The sequence below is a fragment of the Zalophus californianus genome, chromosome 2, assembly GCF_009762305.2.
Source record: "Zalophus californianus isolate mZalCal1 chromosome 2, mZalCal1.pri.v2, whole genome shotgun sequence".
Classification (NCBI taxonomy): domain Eukaryota; kingdom Metazoa; phylum Chordata; class Mammalia; order Carnivora; family Otariidae; genus Zalophus; species Zalophus californianus.
The window spans coordinates 71,397,468-71,417,792 of record NC_045596.1 but is presented as its reverse complement, the minus strand read 5'-3'; the positions used below and the strand labels follow the sequence as shown (position 1 = coordinate 71,417,792).

Here is a 20,325-nt window from a genome sequence, read left to right as displayed (position 1 = left end):
AACCAGGTAAGGCCATTTTAATTTCATTATAATTTGATCTTGATCCAATCACTGTGACAACTGCATTTCAAAGCCATATATTTTGTACGCGCCAACACATTGGAATCACATTTAGAACTAAGTGAGCTCGTTAACATCACCCGATCTTCAAACCCTTTCTAACCTGCGGGATCGTTCTTCCCCTGGCAGCCCCACATGACAGCACTGTGGGTCTCTGAGAGGTGATAGTTGGCAGAGCTGCCGCTCCACTCAAGTGAGGGTTTGGCCTCCTTTCCTTGCCAGGCAGCAGAAGCCCAGGCATCATCTCAGGAACAGAGGGCTTGGCGATACAACGTTTTTGAAAACCTCAAGCTGCTCCATCTTTTTCATTTTGCAAACGAGGAAACGAGTTTCAGAGGCAGTGACCCGCCAAAGGCCACAGGCTATTTTCTTTCTAAGATTTGGAACATACTGCACTATTCCTAGGGTAACTTGACAAATCACCTGTGGCGGGTCACTTGGGCAAATGTGCAGAAGCCAAGATGGGCACAGTGGTCTCCAGTAGAAACCAGGGAGTTGTACTTTAAAAAAGTGTTTCAGGAGCTGTGAAGCAAATATGGGGTCTTTTTATTTCTACAGTTACTCAGGCAGATGTCCCCCCTCCCCTCTTTGTCATGTTGTCATGTTCCACTCACCAGGTTTGTGGCCTTGATTAACTTACTTAGCTTCATCTGTATGTAACTTAGTCTCTTAGGCATGAAATAGGGACTCTATTAGTATCTCCCTCTGTGGAGGTGTGACGATGAAATAAGGCAACGCATGTAAAGTGCCTGGAAGTACCTGGCTTATAGGATGCTCTCAATACATTTTAGCTATTACTGCTACATCCCACAGGACATCAACACAGGTTATTAGCATCATCCTAGTGCCAGTTCATGGATGACACCCTTGGCCAGGATGAGAACACCATCCTTCCAAACCAGGGTTTGGCAAACTATGGCCTGCAGGCCAAATCCGGCCCATTGCCTGGTTTTGTAAATAAAACTTTATTGGAACATAGTCACACGCATTTGTATTTGTATTGTCTATGGCTGCTTTTGTATTATGATGGCCAAGGAGTTGTGACAGAGACCATTATGGCCCATAAAGCCTAAAATATTTACTATCTGGCCCTTTATGGAAAGTTTGCAAGCCCCTGTAGTAAACCAAGAGTTCTTGTTCCCAGCAGTGACAGTATACAGTTATAGTATACAGGCCTACACGCCAGTGATCTTGGCCTCTCTCAGTATCATTCCCTTTAACCCAGTTGCAGAATCGATGTGTCCTGTCCGCAGCTGTTGGCTCTACTGCAGTGGGGCTCCCAGATCCTCAAGAGTTGGGGGGTGTGTGCGTGTAAGCGTGCACGCGCACACACACACACACACACACACACACACACACCTGATAATACAGTGAGGGTTCCACTGAGCCTGAAACTGTCTGCCACATACACACTTTGAGATTTGCACACTGGGGAAAGAAAGCAGGGATCACACTGGTTATCTGTGTTAGGAGAGGCTAGACTTTACTGCTGCCTAATGGGGCAGAGAATTCACAGAGGTAGTAACCTGGTGTCTCCATGCTCAGTGGTTACCCTCAGCAGGCGGGCAGAACCACCACAGCCCGATAATGGACGAGGGCTTTGAGCCCTCAGCAATGAGGGTGTGAGCACTGTACCAAACCGGCAATGCAGCACAGCTGAAGTATTGGCCAAGATTGAGGAAACTCTAGAAAGGATGGGAGCAGAGATAAGAAATCGTTATGGCTTTGTGAGCAGCCCCAGCAATGGGGACTAGCAAGTTCCATTAACCCTCCTGAATTATACTCTCTAGAGATGCTAGCTGGCCTCCCTCAAAAAGTCCAGAGTGGACTTAATGTGGGCATGAGTGGATCTGAGTGGTACCAAGGGTGGATGAAGGAGGTGCATTTGGTGCTCTGTGGCCCATCTCCTCTGCACCTCTGATTTTGGCGGCAGCTGTGGTGGCCAGTTCCACATGAGCTTGGATCATGATGACAGCATCCCACCTCAAGCCTGCACCACAGATCTCTTCGCTTTGCTGCTGTGAGGTCCTCCAAAGCTGAAAGAACCTGCTTGGCCCAAGTGCAAGCATAGCCTGAAAGTGTGGGGGTGTCTAGCCCTCCAACAGGGACCAGGGCCAATGGATGAAACTGTGGCCTTACGTTATTCAGACGGAATTATGGGAGGCATTCTGTACTGTCCTCAGAGGTGGAACTGAGCTCCCATTGCCTCCAGAGGCATCTTCCATAACACACCTGTGTACTGGCATTTCCTCCTCTCCTGGCTCACTCTCCATCTCCGGCTCCAGTTGCCTAATATCACCTCCCAAATAAACTATCTGGATTCAAGTCTTTGTTTTGGCTTTTCTTTCAGGACACTGAAACACATTCCCATTAATACCAGAAACAAAATAAGCATGTCTACTCTCACTGCTACTCTCCAACACAGTACTGTCCTTACTTACAAATGAGCTCCTCCTCTTCCCAGAAAACGCAAAGAACTAATACAGAATCTATTAGAGTTAGTAAAGGAGTTCAACATGTGTGATATATGTAAGATTAATTTATAGAACATTTGTAATTTCCCTTTATTTCAGCAATAACCAACTAGAAAATAGATTCTGTTCACAGTACCAATAAAACTATATTAAAAATGCATAAGAGGGAGGTGGGGGGATGGGTTAGCCTGGTGATGGGTATTAAAGAGGGCACGTTCTGCACGGAGCACTGGGTGTTATAACAATGAATCATGGAACACTACATCAAAAACTAATGATGTAATGTATGGTGATTAACATAACAATAAAATAAAAAATAAAAATAAAATCTAAAAAAAAAGAAGATAGCAGGAAGAGTAAAATGAAGGGGGGGGAATCAGAGGGGGAGACGAACCATGAGAGACTATGGACTCTGAGAAACAAACTGAGGGTTCTAGAAGGGAGGGGGGTGGGGGGATGGGTTAGCCTGGTGATGGGTATTAAAGAGGGCACGTTCTGCGTGGAGCACTGGGTGTTATACACAAACAATGAATCATGGAACACTACATCAAAAACTAATGATGTACTGTATGGTGATTAACATAACATTAAAAAAATAATAAAAAAATGCATGTCTTTAAGAAATTTTAAGAAACACTTAAAGGACATTAAGGAAGTTCTGAATAAAGGAAGAACTGTTTCTGATAGTGTTAAGATGTCAGTTCTCCCTAAACTTATCAGTAAATTCAATGCAATTCCAATAAAATTCCAGTGGGACCTTTTTCTCTCTGTCCACTCCTGCCCCTATAGGAACCCACTAAATTTGTTTGGACACTTGCATGGAAAAATAAAGTTTCACAAAAATAGCATAGTCAATTTAGGGGGAAAAAAAGACCTTACCACATACTGAACACGTACTATAAAGTCATAATAATAGAAGTTGTGCAAGAACATTCATAGATTAGTATGTAAAAGGCTAAAGAGTTAAAAAAAAACATTTATACATGAAACGGAAATGACATCATAAACTAATAAGGTAAAGTGACTTATTTAATAGAGAATATTGGCAAAACTGGCTGACTGTGTGGAGAAAATACCTGTGGGCCTTACACAAGGTTACTCTCACACAGGGTATTAAATGTGAAAGGTAAAACTGTAAGTTTAATAAATAAAAGTTTTTGACCATACAAAGGTCTCAAAACCCCAAACACAATAAGGCAAAATAAATCGATGGATTCTTTTATATAAAAACCAAGGAAATATTGATAGACTTATCAGTTGGATGAGAGATACTAACAAGAGTCCAAACTGATAAGGGATTAATACTTAAACCATACAAGGAACTTGACTTGTTCATTCGCAAATCAACAAAAAAGGCCATGACCCAGTAGAAAAATAAGCAATGAACAAAAACATACGTGTTTCCCAGTAGATCAAAGTGTAAGATTTTAAAGGTTTGGACAGGCAACTTACCAAAAGGGAAACCCAAATGTTGAACAATTATATGAGGGGATGTCCAACCTTAGGAATTAGGAATCAGAGAAATGCAAAATAAGATGAAACCTTACTTTCAAACCATGCCATTAACAGAGTAGGCAGCTGCGTGGTACTGATGCTGGTGGGGATGTGCATAAGACTGGTGATCTCACGCACGCAGTGGGGCTGCAGACCGGTGCGGTTTTCCTGGAGGGCAATCTGACAGTTCTGAATCAAACTAAATATTCAGAGGGGCGCCTGGGTGGCTCAGCGGTTAAGTGTCCAACTTGATTTCGGCTCGGGTCATGATCTCAGGGTCCTGGGATCAAGCCCCACCACTGGGCTCAGTGCGGAGTCTGCTTGAGATTCTCTCTCTCTGCCCCTCCCCCCTGCTCACACACACTCTCTCTGTAAAATAAATAAGTAAAATTAAAAAAATTTAAATATTTATAAACCTGGCATTCAGCACTCTGACTCCTGTTATATACCCATGGAGGAACTCATGAAAAGCCAACGAGGGAATTATGTTCAAAGATTTTGAGATAACAGAACTATTAGAGCCAGCTCTTCACTTTAGAAAACTATAAGTAAAATGTGGTGGCTGCACAGTAGGAAACTACACAATCCTCAGAATAACCTCCTAGAAGTACATATTGCAGAAGAAGTAATGTGTCAATCATATTGTTCTTTGGACATAAAAAAAGAAGATGCCTTTTTCAAAGTGTAAGTCTTTACTAATGAGTCTCATGATAACAAATTGCCCAGCTCCTTCTCCTTAGGAAATAGACAACTATAACATCTGTTGTTATCCCAAGTCTTTATTGAGAAGTAAAGAGCTCAATATTACACATTAATGAAATTCTCGATTGTCAAGAGCCTTGCATATGTAACATCTTCTTAATAATACAAATATAGAGGGGAAGGTGACAGGACAGGGATGAGAAGGAGTTCTCCATGACTAAAGAGAAAAAATGTAACTTACGGGTAAAAAAAGAATGTTGTAAAGTCTTTCAGGTGGAATGAGAAACAGTATAATAATAAGTATACAGAAAGACTTTCTAGTGACCATAATTGATATATGGCACGTGGTCAATACACATGGATACCACATAATGGCTGCACTTCAAATTGAAGTTTGTTTACAGGTAACAACACGGTACACAAATATAAATACATACACTCAATATCCCTGGAATGCAAACTGTAGTACCTAGTAATAAAGAACTTTGTGTAGCATATTCAAAAGAAAGTAAAGATGGAAAGAAAGCCGTGAGAAATACTGTGAAAGAAACCCAATGTGTACCACTTCTATCGAAGCCAGCTTTTAAAGTTCATTTGCTCGTGTTTTCATTGAAGATTTGACTGACATATTCTACCAATTACATGAACAACATGTGAATTCAGAACAAGGCACTAAAACACAGGCCTCTCTTCTATTGTTCTCCGAGTCAGAGTTAATTCACCAACACTGCATTCTCCCTTGCTCATCCCATTAGCTCTCAAAAGGTTACCTCATTCAACACTTTTGAAAAATAAGATCAAATTGAGAAATAGATTTCTTCTCCATAAATTTGGTGAGACCCTCTCCTAAAAAAAAATCTGCTGCAAATTCAAACTTTGGCTGATACATTCTGATAATGAATTTTCAATACCAGAAACTCCTTTTGATTAAACTGAGCTCCATTTAGATTATAAATTCTAGTTTTGAAATGCAGGATCAAGAGTATCTGAGTTCTCAGAGTGCCTGGGTGGCTCAGCTGGTTAAGTCTCCAACTCTTGATTTCGGCTCAGGCCATGATCTCAGGGTCAAGAGATCGAGCCTCATGTTGGGCTCTGTGCTGAGCATGGAGCCTGCTTAAGGTTGTCTCTCTCCCTCTTCCTCTGCCCCTCCCTCTCATAAAAAAAAAAAAGTATTTGAGTTCTATATTCTCAAAACGGCATAAAACTCAAACTTTAGTCTCACAATATTTATATGTGAATTTCAAAACTTTAAATTCTTGTGTAAAATGAACATATTTGCTGAGTTAAAACCTTCAGTACATACTTAAAACATTTAGTAAGTTGGCCTTCCCAGATTAGTTACATTAAAATCAGTTGCAAATAAGTTGGGCCACCTGGGAAGAGAATATATGGACAAATCTTTATACTAAACTAATTATTAGAGTAAGTCAAACTTAGTGATAGGGCTCCTTCCAATTTTCCCATGTTATGGTTGGAGATGACATTTTAATCCACAATCAATCTTCGGTGGCTTCATGCAGTTCAGAGCAAAAATAGTGTGAATTAAGTGAAACAGTTATTCCCACAGACATTAGATATGATATAATACCCAAAGAAAAGCACAGTATCCAACATTTATCTTAACCATTCATACAAATTCTAGCATAATGACTACATACCCATTCTATGGTTTGGAGTTCTTTTCGAGTTTATCTTTTAGAAAAGTTTACCCCGGGGAAGGTAGTTGAAACAAAAGGCTCCTTTCTTAAAAGAAAGCTATGTATTACATCCATGAGCTCAGCCTGCATGGGAAGGAATGCCCCTACTTTCCCTTCACACACTGGGCAAAAATGACAATACTGATTTTCATGATTGGAAATAAAACTCAGAAGCCTTTTGACGCTTCTCTCCTCACTTTAAAGGCTACTTCATTGTCAACTGAGAAGACTCATCCATGGTAGCAAGTGGGCATACCACTCCATATACTTTACAAAGACTTTTTTTCTAGACTCAATATTTACACCTAGATTTCTTACATGAGAAAAAAAAAATCTTCTTTGATCCATGGGCAAGGTTTATCTAAAATAAATTAAAGTGCAGAAGACTTAATGGCTGGTCACAAAGACCGGCATCCTACGGTGGTCAGGGCATATAAAGAGTGTACCTGCCCTGGCAATGCAGGACACGTCAGCCCCTTTCTCACCGATTAGGAACACATACTAGCACACATCCTAGACGTGGATATTGGAACTCCCGTTTGCACCTACACCTTCCATTCCTTCTGTAGACTGGGAGGAAGAAGGGCGGGAGCTTCTGGGGCGAGCTTGACCGTTCAGTCCCACGGGTGTGCCTAGACCATGACTAGTTTGGGAAGCTGCATCATCGGATTCGCAGCGCCCCAGTTCCTCCCGTACTAGCCGCTCCATCTGCTCCCTGTGGATTTCACTGTCACGACCCAGTCTTTCATCCTAATAAAGGAAAAAGAGACCATGATGTTGGGGGTCAGGCGAGGTATACTTCTGTACTTAGAAGTTGCCCTAGGAAATTAAGGGGCCAAATTATCTGTAAGTGACTCTGGCGATTTATAGCATACACAGCAATTCTCTGAGCTACTGGAGTAACTTTTTTGCTTAATTGTACCATTCAGTTGAAGGCTGAAACATCAGTGCATGCAGTATTACATAACACCTCCAGATTATCATCTGATGGCACGGATCTGCAGTTACACAGACATTTTCAAAAAACGTCTCAGATTTAAGGTTATAAAATATGACTACCCTGATATTTTACTGAGTCAGTGTTTCTGTGTCAGATGACCACTTACCTCCGCCACCCCATCCAGCAGCCTTCCCAACACTTCCCTTCTCTTCAGTTTGGCCCGCTCCATGATCTCCAGCTTCACGATCACAGCGTCAATCTTGGACACGATGCTGCCGATGGAGTGCTCCATGCGGTCCACTCGTCTCACCAGCCTGTTGGAAACCGCAGGTGAGAGGGGTCAAAGCCACCTTGTGCAGTTGGTTGCCTTTTCAGCCCAACTGGCTTTTCAAACGGAAGTGCTAAGATTTTTTTTCTTAAACAATATGATAATCTGAAACACATTCTAAGTAGTCTCAAACTTCAGCGATAAACTCATATATTGCTGATGGGAATGCTAACTGGCACAACTTCTCTGCAAGTCAACATTGTATTACAAGTCTTAAAAACATATGCTTGGCTTTTATTCAGATATTCCATTTTTTGAAAAATTTCTAAGGGAAATATGTATATGTGTGATTTTTTGGGCTACCAGCATACTCATTAGAGTTCTGCTTATTAATAGTGGTTCATTGAAAAATGGTTACATTAGGGGTGCCTGGGTGGCTCAGTTGGTTAAGCGTCTGCCTTGGGACTCAGGTCATGATCTTGGGGTCCTGGGGTCGAGCCCTGCATTGGGCTCCTTGTTCAGTGGGGAGCCTGCTTCTCCCTCTCCCCCTCCCCCGGCCTGTACTCTCTTTCTCTCGTTCTCTCAAATAAATGAATGTTTTTTAAAAAAAGAAAAATGGTTATTTTTATAATTAACAGAAAATTATTCAAATATGTTATTGTTCATCTATATAATGGAATTCCAAGGAGACACCAGAAATTATATGGTGATGGAATATTTAATGAAATAGTAATGTTCACAATATATTAAGTAAATAAAGTAGTTAGAAAACACTGTTCACTAATGAGTGAATGTTTTGAATAAAATAATTTTGAATAAAAAATTATGTAAATGCTTTAAAAACACAGAAATGGGAGACAACCTCTGGGATGGTGGTTTGAGGGCTCTGTAGGCACTCTCCCTAGAGAAACAACCATAACTGTTAAAAATTATTTAAAAAATTTTTTAAAAATTCTATAAATCTTTTTTTTTTCAAAGATTTTATTTATTTATTTGACAGAGAGAGAGAGAGACAGCACAAGCAGGGGGAGCAGCAGGGAGAGGGAGAAGCAGGCTCCCGCGGGGCTCGATCCCAGGGCCCCGGGATCATGACCTGACTTGAAAGCAGATGCTTAACCAACTGAGCCAGCCAGGCACCCCAATTCTGTAAATCTTCTTAAGAGTATACAGCAAATGAAGAAGCATTTATTTAAGAAAATTCACTGGATTTTAGTAAGAAGAGTGAGAGTCTATGACATGTGAGCTACGGTCTGCTCCCTGTCTCCCCTAGCTCATTGTGACAGAAGGTCACTCCAGTTGGGTTCGGCAATGGACCCAGGGCCCCCACTCCCTCCAGCTCCCAGTGGGGGCCTATGGTATCTCCCAGGGAGGAGTGGGCTGCTGCATTTCTCATCTCTATGTCTCCACCTCCAAACCCATGTTGCAGAGGATCTAATCCAGGCAAGAGTGGCTGGGAGGAATGATGTTTTCCTCCACCCAGCTGCCCACTGTAGGCTGGAGTTTCCATGCCAGGAGAGGAAAACTGAGAAGACTGAAGGCTGCCCTCCTAGCCAGGTGGCTTATTCATGAAACAGGGGTATCACGTGGGTAAGTAGACCACTGTCCCTGCACCTAGCTCTGAAGGAGTGGCACAGAGGTTTTGCCCGGGAGGAGAGTCAGGCCACAGGACAGAGAGCTCCAAGGCTTCCTCCAAGAGAACTGGCTTTATTTGGAACAAAGTGCTAAGCCTAAGAGTGCTCCTCAGAACAACGGGGATTGTGGTGATAAGCCGTTAAGACAAGGCCGGTCACCTCATGAGACAAAAAAGATAAACTGTTTCCAGCTAGTTTATCAGAAAGAACCAGGAAAAGAGACAGCTAAGAAGACTGCTAAAGACTGGCTTCAAAAACTACCCCTGCAAAGGGGCATGAATTGAATTGGATCAGAGTGTGGAACAGTTTATATCCCGAGGCTTTACTGAAAACAACAGACCCATCAGCCAACAATTAGTGGAAGCCAAGAGGTGGAAGTAATATCAACAGAGGCGGAAGGCTTCCCAGAGAGAACAGGGAAAGACAATGAGAGCCCTGCTAAGAGCACTGTCTTTTCAAAGTGACTGTGGTGGTCACGTGGTCATGTGGTCAGGCCCGTGGCCTCTGAGAAGCAGAATCAGAGGCTTCACAATGCGGGGGAAACAGACTTCATTAAAAAACAAGCATGCAAACAGCAAACAGAACAAGCCTAGGGGATAGGGGAGGAAGAAAATTAGTATTCTAAATTGCTATAATATTTATTTAATATCTCCAGTTTTCAATAAAAAAATATGAGACATGCAAAAACACCAGAAAAAAATGTGACCCATAACACATAGAGAAAAAGGAGGCAACAGAACCTACCTTTGAGGGGGCCCAGAGAGATTTAGTAGACAAAAAGCTCAAAGTAGCTATTATAAATATATTCAAAGAACTAAAGAAAATCAGGCTTTAAAAGATATAGGAGAGTATGAGGACACTGTCTCATCACATAGAGAATATCAAGAAAGAGATGCAGATTATTTCAAAGAACCTAAGAGAAATTCTGGAGTTGGAAAGTACAATGAATGAAAGGAAAAAGTCCCTAACAGGGTCTCAACAGCAGATTTGAGCTGGCAGGAGAAAGAATCAGCACACTTGAAGATAGATGGACAGAAACTATGCAATCTGAAGAGCAGAGAGAAAAAAGAGTGAAGAAAGATGTGGGATATCAGTAAGCACCCCAACATATCTAGGATAGGAGTCCCAGAAGGAAAGGAGAGAAAGCAGCAAAAAAATATTTGAGGACATAATAGTTGAAAACTTCCCAAACTTGATGAAAATATTATATATCCCAGCAGCTTAATGAACTCCAGCTAGGATGACTGCAAAGAAATCCACATCCAGACAGATCATGGTCAAAATACTGAAACACAAAGACAAAGAAAATATCTTGCAAGCAGCAAGAGAAAAGTGACCCATCACATACAAGGGAACTTAAGTAAGATTAACAGCTACCTTCTCATCAGAAATAGTGGAGACAAGAAAAAAATGAAGGAAAAATAAAAATATTCCTAGATAAAGAAAAACAGGGAATTCAAGCTAGCGGGCCTGCTTTATTTTTTATTTTTATTGTTAAAGATTTTATTTATTTATTTGAGAGAGAGAGAGCGTGCACAGGCTGGGGGGAGGGGTGGAGGGAGAGGGAGACGCAGACTCCCCGCTGAGCAGGGAGCCTGACATGGGGCTTGACCTGAGATCATGACCTGAGCTGAAGGCAGACGCCTAACCGACTGAGCCACCCAGGTGCCCCAGCAGGCCTGCTTCTATTAGAAGAGATACTAAAGGAAGTTCTTCAGGCTGAAAGCAAGTGATCCAGATAGTAATTGGAATCCACATGGAAAAAACAAATAGCACTGGAACATGTTATTATGTAACTGCAAAAGACAATACAAATGTATTGTCCTTTTTTTCTCTTCACTGATTTCAAAAGCAACTGCGTAAGACCATATGTACACAATTGTATTGTTGGGCCTATAACACATAGAAATGTAATAATATATTTGACAATAGCAGGACAAAGGAGGTGGGTAAGATCAAAGTTGTATTGGAATACGGAAATGACACCAGATGGTAACTTGAATCCACAGGAACAAATGAGAAGCAGAAATGGTAAGAAAAAGAATATGCTGAATTCTATAAATATATACTTTCTCTTCTTTCTTGTCTCAGCTCTTTTAAGAGACAAAATTATTGAAGTGATCATTATAACATTGTGATACTGGATTTGTAACATATAATAATGGCACAAAAAGGGGAGGAGTTAACAGAGTTATATAGGAATGATATTTCTGTATCTCCTTGGATTAAATTAATATAAATCTGAGGTAGATTTTGATAAATTTCTTTGTATATGTTAAGTCCTAGAGCAACCACTAAAAACATAACTGAAAAATGTAATGAAAAAAAACTATTAAAGGAATTAAAATGTTACATTAGAAAATACCCATTTTATTTTTTTTAAAGATTTTATTTATTTATTTGACAGAGAGAGACACAGCAAGACAGGGAACACAAGCAGGGGGAGTGGGCTTCTGCCGAGCAGGGAGCCTGATGTGCGGCCCAATCCCAGGACCCTGGGATTGTGACCTGAGCCAAAGGCAGACGCTTAACGACTAAGCCCTGAAAAGTATCCATTTTATGTAAAAGAAAGCAATAAAGGAGAAAAGGAGGAACAAAAAAGACACGAGACCTATAGAAAATGAAAAATAAAATGGTAGATATAAGTCCAACTATATCAATGATAACATTAAATGTAAATGAAGTAAACATTCTAATCAACAGGCAGAGACTATCAGACTGGATAAAAAGACCAGATCCAACTAAATGGTGTCTACAGGTGACACACTTGAGATTCAAGGATACAAATAGGTTGGAAATGAAAGAATGGAAAAAGATGTATCATGCGAAAAGGAACAATAAAAACGCTGGAGTTGCTATAGTAATATCAGACAAAAAAAGACTTTAAAACAAAAAAAATCTTACTAGAGATAAAGTAGGACATTTTATAATGAAAACAGGGTCAATCTATTAGGAAGATGTACCAATTATAAACATATACACACCTAGCAGCAGAGTGCCAAAACACACAAAGCAAAACCTTACAGAAAGGAAGGAACAGACAATTTAATAATAATAGTTGGGAGACTTTAATATCCCACTTCCAAAAGCAGAAAGAACAAATAGGCAGGATGACAGGAAATAGATTTAAATAACACTATAAACCAACCGGACCTAATAAATACCTATAGAACACTCCACTTAACAACAACAAAACATATATTCGTCTCAGGTATATCTTAGGATATACCATGTGCTAAGGCCATAAAAGCATAAAAAAAAAATAAACACATGTAAATGGAGATACAGACACCAAAATGTTAATTGGCATTTTGGTTTAGTGGGAATGGGAGAGATCTTAATGTTTTGTTTTTCTTTATTTGCTGATTTTCCTATAAGGAATATAATACTTTTATCAAAAGAAAAAAGCACCATTAAAAGTTATAAAAAAAAAAGAACTGATGATTAGTAATGGAAAGGATCAAATTGTGAGAGGTAGAAGAAGTGGCTTGGTCTCATTTGAACTCATCAGCCCCAATTCTGCCAATTCCTTAATACTTACACTTGAAATTCTTCATAAGAAACCCCACTGGAGATGCTTCCCCTCCTTCTGGAGCTATGCCCACTGTCTTCATCATCATCCTCCTCAGAATCATCCAGGCTTCGTGGGAAACTTCGGCTACTCATGGGACGTGGTAAAGAGCTGTGGTCCAGATCCAGGTCCTCCTGAAGAACATGGGGTCACTGAGTGAGGAGCAAGAACACCTAGTCCCCACAGAACTTCACTGTGGGCTTGGGCAGATGGGAAATGGGCATGTACCATTTAACACCGACTGTGATTCCCACACTTCTAAATTTCATGGACTGGCAAATTTTCAAAACAGATTTTAATGACCAGCAAGGAATTGCTAACTTGTTTGGACAAGAAAGAACATTAAAAATAGAACAATAACAAAAAAAGTAAATGAAGAAATATATTCTCACCTTTTCATAAAAAAACACATTTAGTAACTACAAAGTAGGAAGAATATAATCTTAGAAGAAATACAGACTTGTGTAAGGTGATTTTACTCACTGTCTTCTTGTTCACATTTCACTATACCTGGTAAAGTTTCCCACCTACTGACACAGTTCTGTGCAGTTTAGCGACCGCTGTTCTCTACTATCTCCTTATAGAAAAGAGATTTTTGTAGAGTATTCACCTATATTCTCTACCTCAATTACCAGGGATATTTTTTGGTTTGTTTAACCATTTATTTTTAAAGTTAATGTTAAAAGCTTTTAATTATCCTTTCTGATTATAAAAGACCATTTCATTAGTATTCAAATGGAAGGCAGCTGCTAGTTTTGTTTTATTATAAATGTTAATTTATAGAGCAACTAACTTTATATCCCCTGAGAAATCTTTTCCCCACTCTCATGGACACTGTGAAGTGTGTAACTCCTAGGTTTCCCTTTTCAAGCTGATGACCAAAAAGCTTAGGGCCAAATTTGTAGCTCAGTCTTTAACAAGCATGTATATATTTTTATGGAATGCATTTTTAGCTTCACAGTCTATTTTATATTTTGCTTTTGTTTTACCTCATTTTTTCATTTTGATTTTTTTACATTTATGCCAATATATATGTATTTTTACGTATTGTTGTTATATATCCTTTTTGGAATATGCTGGGTACTACTACATAAATTGACGGAGACAGAGACAGAGAAAGAGGCAGAAAGACAGAGAGAGACTCTCAGTAATCCACTACTTAGCATGGTGTCTGAAACACAGGCTGAATCAAATCACGTTCTCCTACATTAGACCCACCCTCTCTTTTTCCAAGTCGTCTCTCATCTGCTGATGTTCATGTTCGGTCAGTTCTTGATCTCCATCTTGGTCATATTTTGTGAATATTGCCTCGATCTCTGCATCAGTATGGCCCTTCCTGAAATTATTGAGAGGTTACAGATGAAATCATTCATACACATGGTCTAGTGCAAACACAGAGACATCAAGATGCAGGAAGAAAGGAGAAACTGCTGAATCATCCCTCCTCTTGGGATATGTTCCAGAAAGACACCTCCTCTGAAAAAATAGTATCTCTCTGAGTACTTGGGCCAGAAATATCCTTATCACCAAGAACTTATCTTTACATAGGAATTTCACAGGGTCTCAGAAAGTGATTCTCACCCTTTGAGATCTTGTCGAAGTTCATCAAAGTTTAACTTGCCTCCCCCTTGCCTCAGACTCTCAGAAATGTCATCCACAGCATTTTTTTTCAGTTTTAGTTTGACCAAGGCTTTATGGTAGCCCTATTGAAAAGAAAAGATTGGGTTTAGTTTACTCTCTTTTTAGTTAGTCTCTTTTTGTATGTGTTTACCATCCATTTACACGGTAGTGCAGGGCTGTCAAAATGACCTTGCAAGCCTGAACTGTGCAAGTGATGTTAATAATCAACAGGAAAAATTATGATTGCTCTGCGACCTTTAAAACATCTTATCAGGGGCGCCTGTCTGACTCAGTCAGAAAAGCATGTGACTCTTGATCTCGAGGTCATGAGTCGGAGCCCATGTTAGGTGTAGAGATTACTTAAATAAACTTAAAAAAAAACCTTTTAATCAAAGCATTAAAAACTCCCTTGGTATTGGTTATAAATTTACAGGGAAGTTTAAAAAAACAGTAAAATGAATATTTATTTGTAAAAATAGTGCTTCCCTTCTTCTTGTATAACGGATATGGAGGAAGCCTCTTTTCTATGTCTTGAGGAACTTTGATAATCCTTTCTTTATATGGATCAGCTCCAACATTTTATCCTTTGCCCTTCCAATGCTGTAAAATATTCCCAGAGTTCCTTGAATGTGACGTTGTTTGCCAGCGTCACTTCCTTGGAGACACTGTTGGTACTTTCCATCACAACCACTACCCTCATTCATGTTGATAAACTTGCCTTCACTAAGTTCTTTGACTGCATATCTATCTTTCCACAGATATTCAAGATCTTGAAGGGTAGCAGCGCTGACATTCCCACGGCCATCTACCTATTCTAGAACTCTTACATTTGTTTTGAACTTCACTTTCAGTGTTATCAGTCTTTGTTTCTTTGCTCAGCTTTCATCTTTGCTGGCCCATTCTCCCTTTCAGATATGCACTCTTGTGACACATCATGTGGGGGTTTCTCACAGGGAGAGAGAGAAGCAACACAACTACATGTTTTGTGTCTGCACTAAACAGCGGGTGCTCGGTGACCTAACCTAGACTCTGTAAGAAGGGATGTTATTGCTCACGGGTCAGGGTACACATCAGTTATTTATGTAACGATTTATAGCCTGAAGAGCTAGCGTGAAGTTTATATGTTATGCTATTATAGTTAATATACTGTGATAACTGAAATGTTCTGTGACAACTGGAAGTTTGTACTTTATATTCTTTTTTTTTTAAAAGATTTTATTTATTTATTTGAGAGAGAGAGAATGAGAGATAGAAAGCCCGAGAGGGAAGAGGGTCAGAGGGAGAAGCAGACTCCCTGCTGGGCAGGGAGCCCGATGTGGGACTCAATCCCGGGACTCCAGGATCATGACCTGAGCCGAAGGCAGTCGCTTAACCAACTGAGCCACCCAGATTATTCTTAGTCAAGATACTGTGACAACTGAAATAGGAACTGTGTGGAGAGGCTGGTGTTATTTAACATGAAATAACTGAAATCTGTGCATCTCAGAACCAAAGTGCAATGTAAGGATTGCTTGTATACACCTTGGAGATTTGCTAACATGTAAGAAACTGTTTTGCAAAATTCAGGATAACCCAAATCTTAAGGCCCCATCCAAGGGTTTTTTTTTCCTTTAAATTTTTTATTGTTATGTTAATCACCATACATTCCATCATTAGTTTTGGATATAGCGTTCCATGATTCATTGTTTGTGCATAACACCCCGTACTCCACGCAGAATGTGCCCTGTTGAATACCCATCACCGGGCTAACCCATCCCCCCACCCCCCTCCCCCCAAGGGGTTTTGTTTTAAGAACTGGAAGTTCTCTGTTCCTACATGATTCACAGACAACACAGTCTTAGGACTTGAACCAACAGAAAAAGGTCACACAGTCAAGGAGCCACCGGTATCTTAGTAAAATGATGTTAGGGAACAGGCTGTGTACTTTAGATGTAGTTATTTGTTGTTGCTTAAGTTTTATACTTTAAACCAAATAAAGAAGTCACATGGAGAAGAACAAAGCTACCCAACTTTCCTGTCCTGCCCTTCCATTTATTTAACAACTTCCTGAGAAGGTGCGTAAGTGAAAGTTCTCAGGCCCTTACTCTGTGGCCTTTTTCCTTTGACTATTTTAAAACTTCCTTGGAAGGACAAGGATAAAGGGTGAACTACAAAATATTTGCTTCTAAAACTTTTTTTTTCTTTTTTAAAATTGTATTTGAGATAGAAAAAATGGAAATGTCTTTATATTCTTCCCTTTCAGTTTATTCTGAACTCTGGATCTGCAAGTGGCAGCCCACTAGCGGTGTCCTCAAAATAAGTAAAGGTAAAACCAGCAGCTCAGCTCTTAAAAGTCAAAAGAGATTGTGGAGAGTTTAATTCTAGGGCATTAAATGATTTCCAGAATTGAAGTCCAGGCTAGCAACATACCCATCTCTAGCTCTAAGACAGAGAACGTTTAAATTACTCCTGAAATGTAGCAATCTACTCTTTACACCGTAACAGTGGATCAGTGTTGATGTGTAAATCTGGCTGAAACAATCCTCACTTTATGTAGAAAATAAAACAATTCTGAGAATTAGGGCTTGTCATACCTTTTTGATAAGATCTGAGAGTTCCATTTCAGCTTTCTGCTGGGCCAAATCAGATTTAACTTCAGAGTAAGTATCATTGATGATGGCCAAAAACATATTCTGTTTGTAAATCAAAGGAAAGTTGAGATTAAAGAAGAAACCTAAATATACTTCCTAAACATCAACCCGAAATTTGACATACGCATTTTTGTTCATTTTTTTTTAATGATCTGATTTCTTAAGAAGACATAAATTAATAGTTTTGCTACTATACTCTTTGGGAAAGTTATTTTTTTCATTAAATCATGCCAAAGGAAAAGGCAATATATTTTCTTATTTACAAACCATATATTGTGATATATTTTGCAAAAAGAGACAAGAATGAAATACAACAAAATATTGATGTATTTACCTATGGATGGTGGGATTATTTTATTTTATTATTTTTGTTTGTCTACACTTTTTTCATTTGACAGAAATTATTAGAAGTGTAGAACTCTACATAGCTCTTCAAATTTCAACAGTCAATACAGACAAGTGGAATTCTATGCTTCTTCCAAATATTGCTATACAATATTATTTGAGATTTACAGGAGCATATTTTGAAGAGTTGAAAAGATCTCTGCAAATGGGAATACAGTAGGCTTCACAGAAGATAGTCAAGAGAAGCTTAGTGAAAAGACAGACTTTGGAGTCAAGCATACTTGGGTTTCAGTCTTAGCACTGCCAAGACTACATTGTTTAAATGTTCTAATCTTTATTTTAAAATTTATTTGTTCTTACATTAACAAAATGGGAGAAATAGTAGTTCCTCCCCTACAGATTTGTTGTAAGAATTAATGAGATAATCTATGTTAAGTGCTTAGGACAGGGCCTCATGCATGGTTAAGTGCTACATAATTTATAGCTATTATCATTCAGTAAAGGTTAGTTCATTTTCCTAACTTACCCCTCCCCAAGATAATGGTTTGTATTTCCAACACCTGTTTCCCACAGGTTGTTTTTTTTTTTTTTTTTTTTAAGATTTTATTTCTTTATTTGACAGAGAGAGACACAGTGAGAGAGGGAACACAAGCAGGGGAAGGGGGAGAGGGAGAGGACCCTGGGATCATGACCTGAGTCGAAGGTAGACACTTAATGACTGAGCCACCCAGGTGCGGCCCCCTCCTCCCAGGTTTTCTTGAAACGCCACACCCAACTGATCAGGTCCTTTAACACATTCCTTTCTGGCATATAGCTCTGGTTTCTGACTACAATTATGTATTTTTTTTTAAGATTTTATTTATTTATTTGAGAGAGAGACAGAGCACAAGCAGGGGGAGTGGAAGAGGGAGAGGGATGAGCAGGCTCCCCGCTGAGCAGGGAGCCGAATACGGGGCTGGATTCCAGGACCCTGAGATCATGACCCGAGCCAAAGGCAGACGCTTAACTGACTGAGCTACCCAGGCGCCCCCAGAGTTATGTATTTGATTATGTCTGTTTTCCCCACAAGTTTGTGGAACCTCTCTGAGGGCAGGGCTGGTCTGGACCCCCAGTACCTAGCACCTTGCCTGGAATATAGTGGTTCAGTAAATATTTATTGAATGATGGGGGAATGAACAAAAAGAGAGCTCTATTATTTTATTTTATTTATTTTTTTAAAGATTTTATTTATTTATTTGAGAGAGAGAGAATGAGAGATAGAGAGCACGAGAGGGAAGAGGGTCAGAGGGAGAAGCAGACTCCCTGCCGAGCAGGGAGCCCGATGTGGGACTCAATCCCAGGACTCCAGGATCATGACCTGAGCCGAAGGCAGTCGCTTAACCAACTGGGCCACCCAGGCGCCCGAGCTCTATTATTTTAATGGGCTATTAAATTGCTACAAATTAAGGAGGAATACTATTTAAGATTCTGTAGCAGAAATGAGAATAAAATATAAAACGCATGTAAGTTCCTGGCTTAATGCTCAATTCCAAGCACAGCTGGAGTAACATCTCCCACTTTCTCCCTCCCAACCCAGGCAATTACTGTTCTCTTTTTAAGTTCCCAAATGGCTGGTAGCTAACGCCTGCTAGTATCTTAGTTGTAGGATTAAAGTGTGGGTCCTCTGAAGAGATTTAAAAAAATTAAAAGTGGCTGAGAAAGGCTACTGAGGATGTGGGGAGAGGAAGTTCCCCCTCCTTCTCTCCATTCTGTCTCAGAAGGTTCGCTTGATTGTGTAATTGGAGGTCTTTCCCTGGTGATGATGGGCTTTTGCTTCCTGGCTCCACTGGACCACCTCACATTACTGCGGCTTCTTTTAAAGCCAGGACAGGGCCGCCTGGGTGGCTCAGTCAGTTAAGCGTCTGACTCTTGATTTCGGCTCAGGTCGTGATCTCAGAGTTGTGAGATCGGGCTCTGCGGTCGGCGTGGAGCCTGCTTGGGATTCTCTCTCCCTCTCCCTCTGTTCCTCCCCCCATTCGTGGGCGCGCTCTCTCTATCTGTACATAATAATAAATTGTAAAAAAATAAATAAAAATAATAAAAAAAATAAGGTCGGGGCAATAAATTAACACCTGGCAGTCTTCTCAGACAAGTGGCCAACGCTGTACTTGGCTTGTCATTTCTTTAAAGAAAAGTTTGTATTGACAGTAGCTTCCTCCTCTCTCTCTGTGGGGTGCAGAGAGACCATTTCCTTTTTGTGTAATAGCACAAAAATTTACTTTAGTATAAAGACAGAAGCTAAAAGCTTCTTTTCATGTTCTAGTGATTGATTTGATGAAATGACTGAGTAGTTTCAGGCACTGTCTACTAAAAAACAACCTTCAAACAAGTCCACATTTGACCATTTCAAATTGCCACCAGGTCTGTCCCTCATTCGGCAGACGGACACACAAAGAAAACTTAGGCGACCTGCAGCTAACTAAAGGGTCTGCTGCAGGGCTCTCAATTCCTGGTGTTTGTTTTCCTAGTAGAGATGCAGGGATTCAGGTGCTCCAGAATCCAAAGTACTACCAATATTAAAGATGAAAAAGGCTTACTGTTCCCTCTATGTTTTCCTTAACATATGACAGGAAAAAGAAACTAGAGAGGCTTAACTTTAAAACTAATGATACAGGGGCGCCTGGGTGGCTCAGTCGGTTGAGCGTCTGACTCTTGGTTTTGGCTCAGGTCATGATCTCAGGGGCATGTGATGGAGCCCTGTGTTGGGCTCCAGTGCTCAGTGAGGAGTCTGCTTGAGATTCTCTCTCTCCCTCTGCCCCTCCCCCTGCTCGTACTCTCTCCCCCTCTTTCTAAAATAAATAAATAAATCCTTAAAAAACCCAATAAAACTAATGATACATATGTATAAGATACA

At 40.1% G+C, this 20,325-nt stretch overlaps 1 protein-coding gene across 2 annotated transcripts in view; it reads right to left on the bottom strand.

Annotated features, from left to right (window-relative positions):
- Positions 1-4,607: 4,607 nt before the first annotated feature.
- The window catches only part of PKD2 (polycystin 2, transient receptor potential cation channel), a 56,621-nt gene continuing 40,903 nt past the window's right edge, over positions 4,608-20,325 (bottom strand). The window contains exons 10-15 of one of the 2 annotated variants that reach the window (XM_027597992.2): positions 17,031-17,129; positions 14,419-14,540; positions 14,056-14,173; positions 12,808-12,968; positions 7,534-7,681; positions 4,608-7,177 (exon numbers count right to left, since the gene is read on the bottom strand). In XM_027597992.2, the coding sequence (XP_027453793.1) occupies positions 6,941-7,177; positions 7,534-7,681; positions 12,808-12,968; positions 14,056-14,173; positions 14,419-14,540; positions 17,031-17,129 (885 nt within the window). In that variant the 3' untranslated portion in view covers positions 4,608-6,940. Of the gene's footprint in view, positions 7,178-7,533; positions 7,682-12,807; positions 12,972-14,055; positions 14,174-14,418; positions 14,541-17,030; positions 17,130-20,325 lie in introns of both variants that reach the window. The other variant, XM_027597990.2, reaches the window with a different exon arrangement.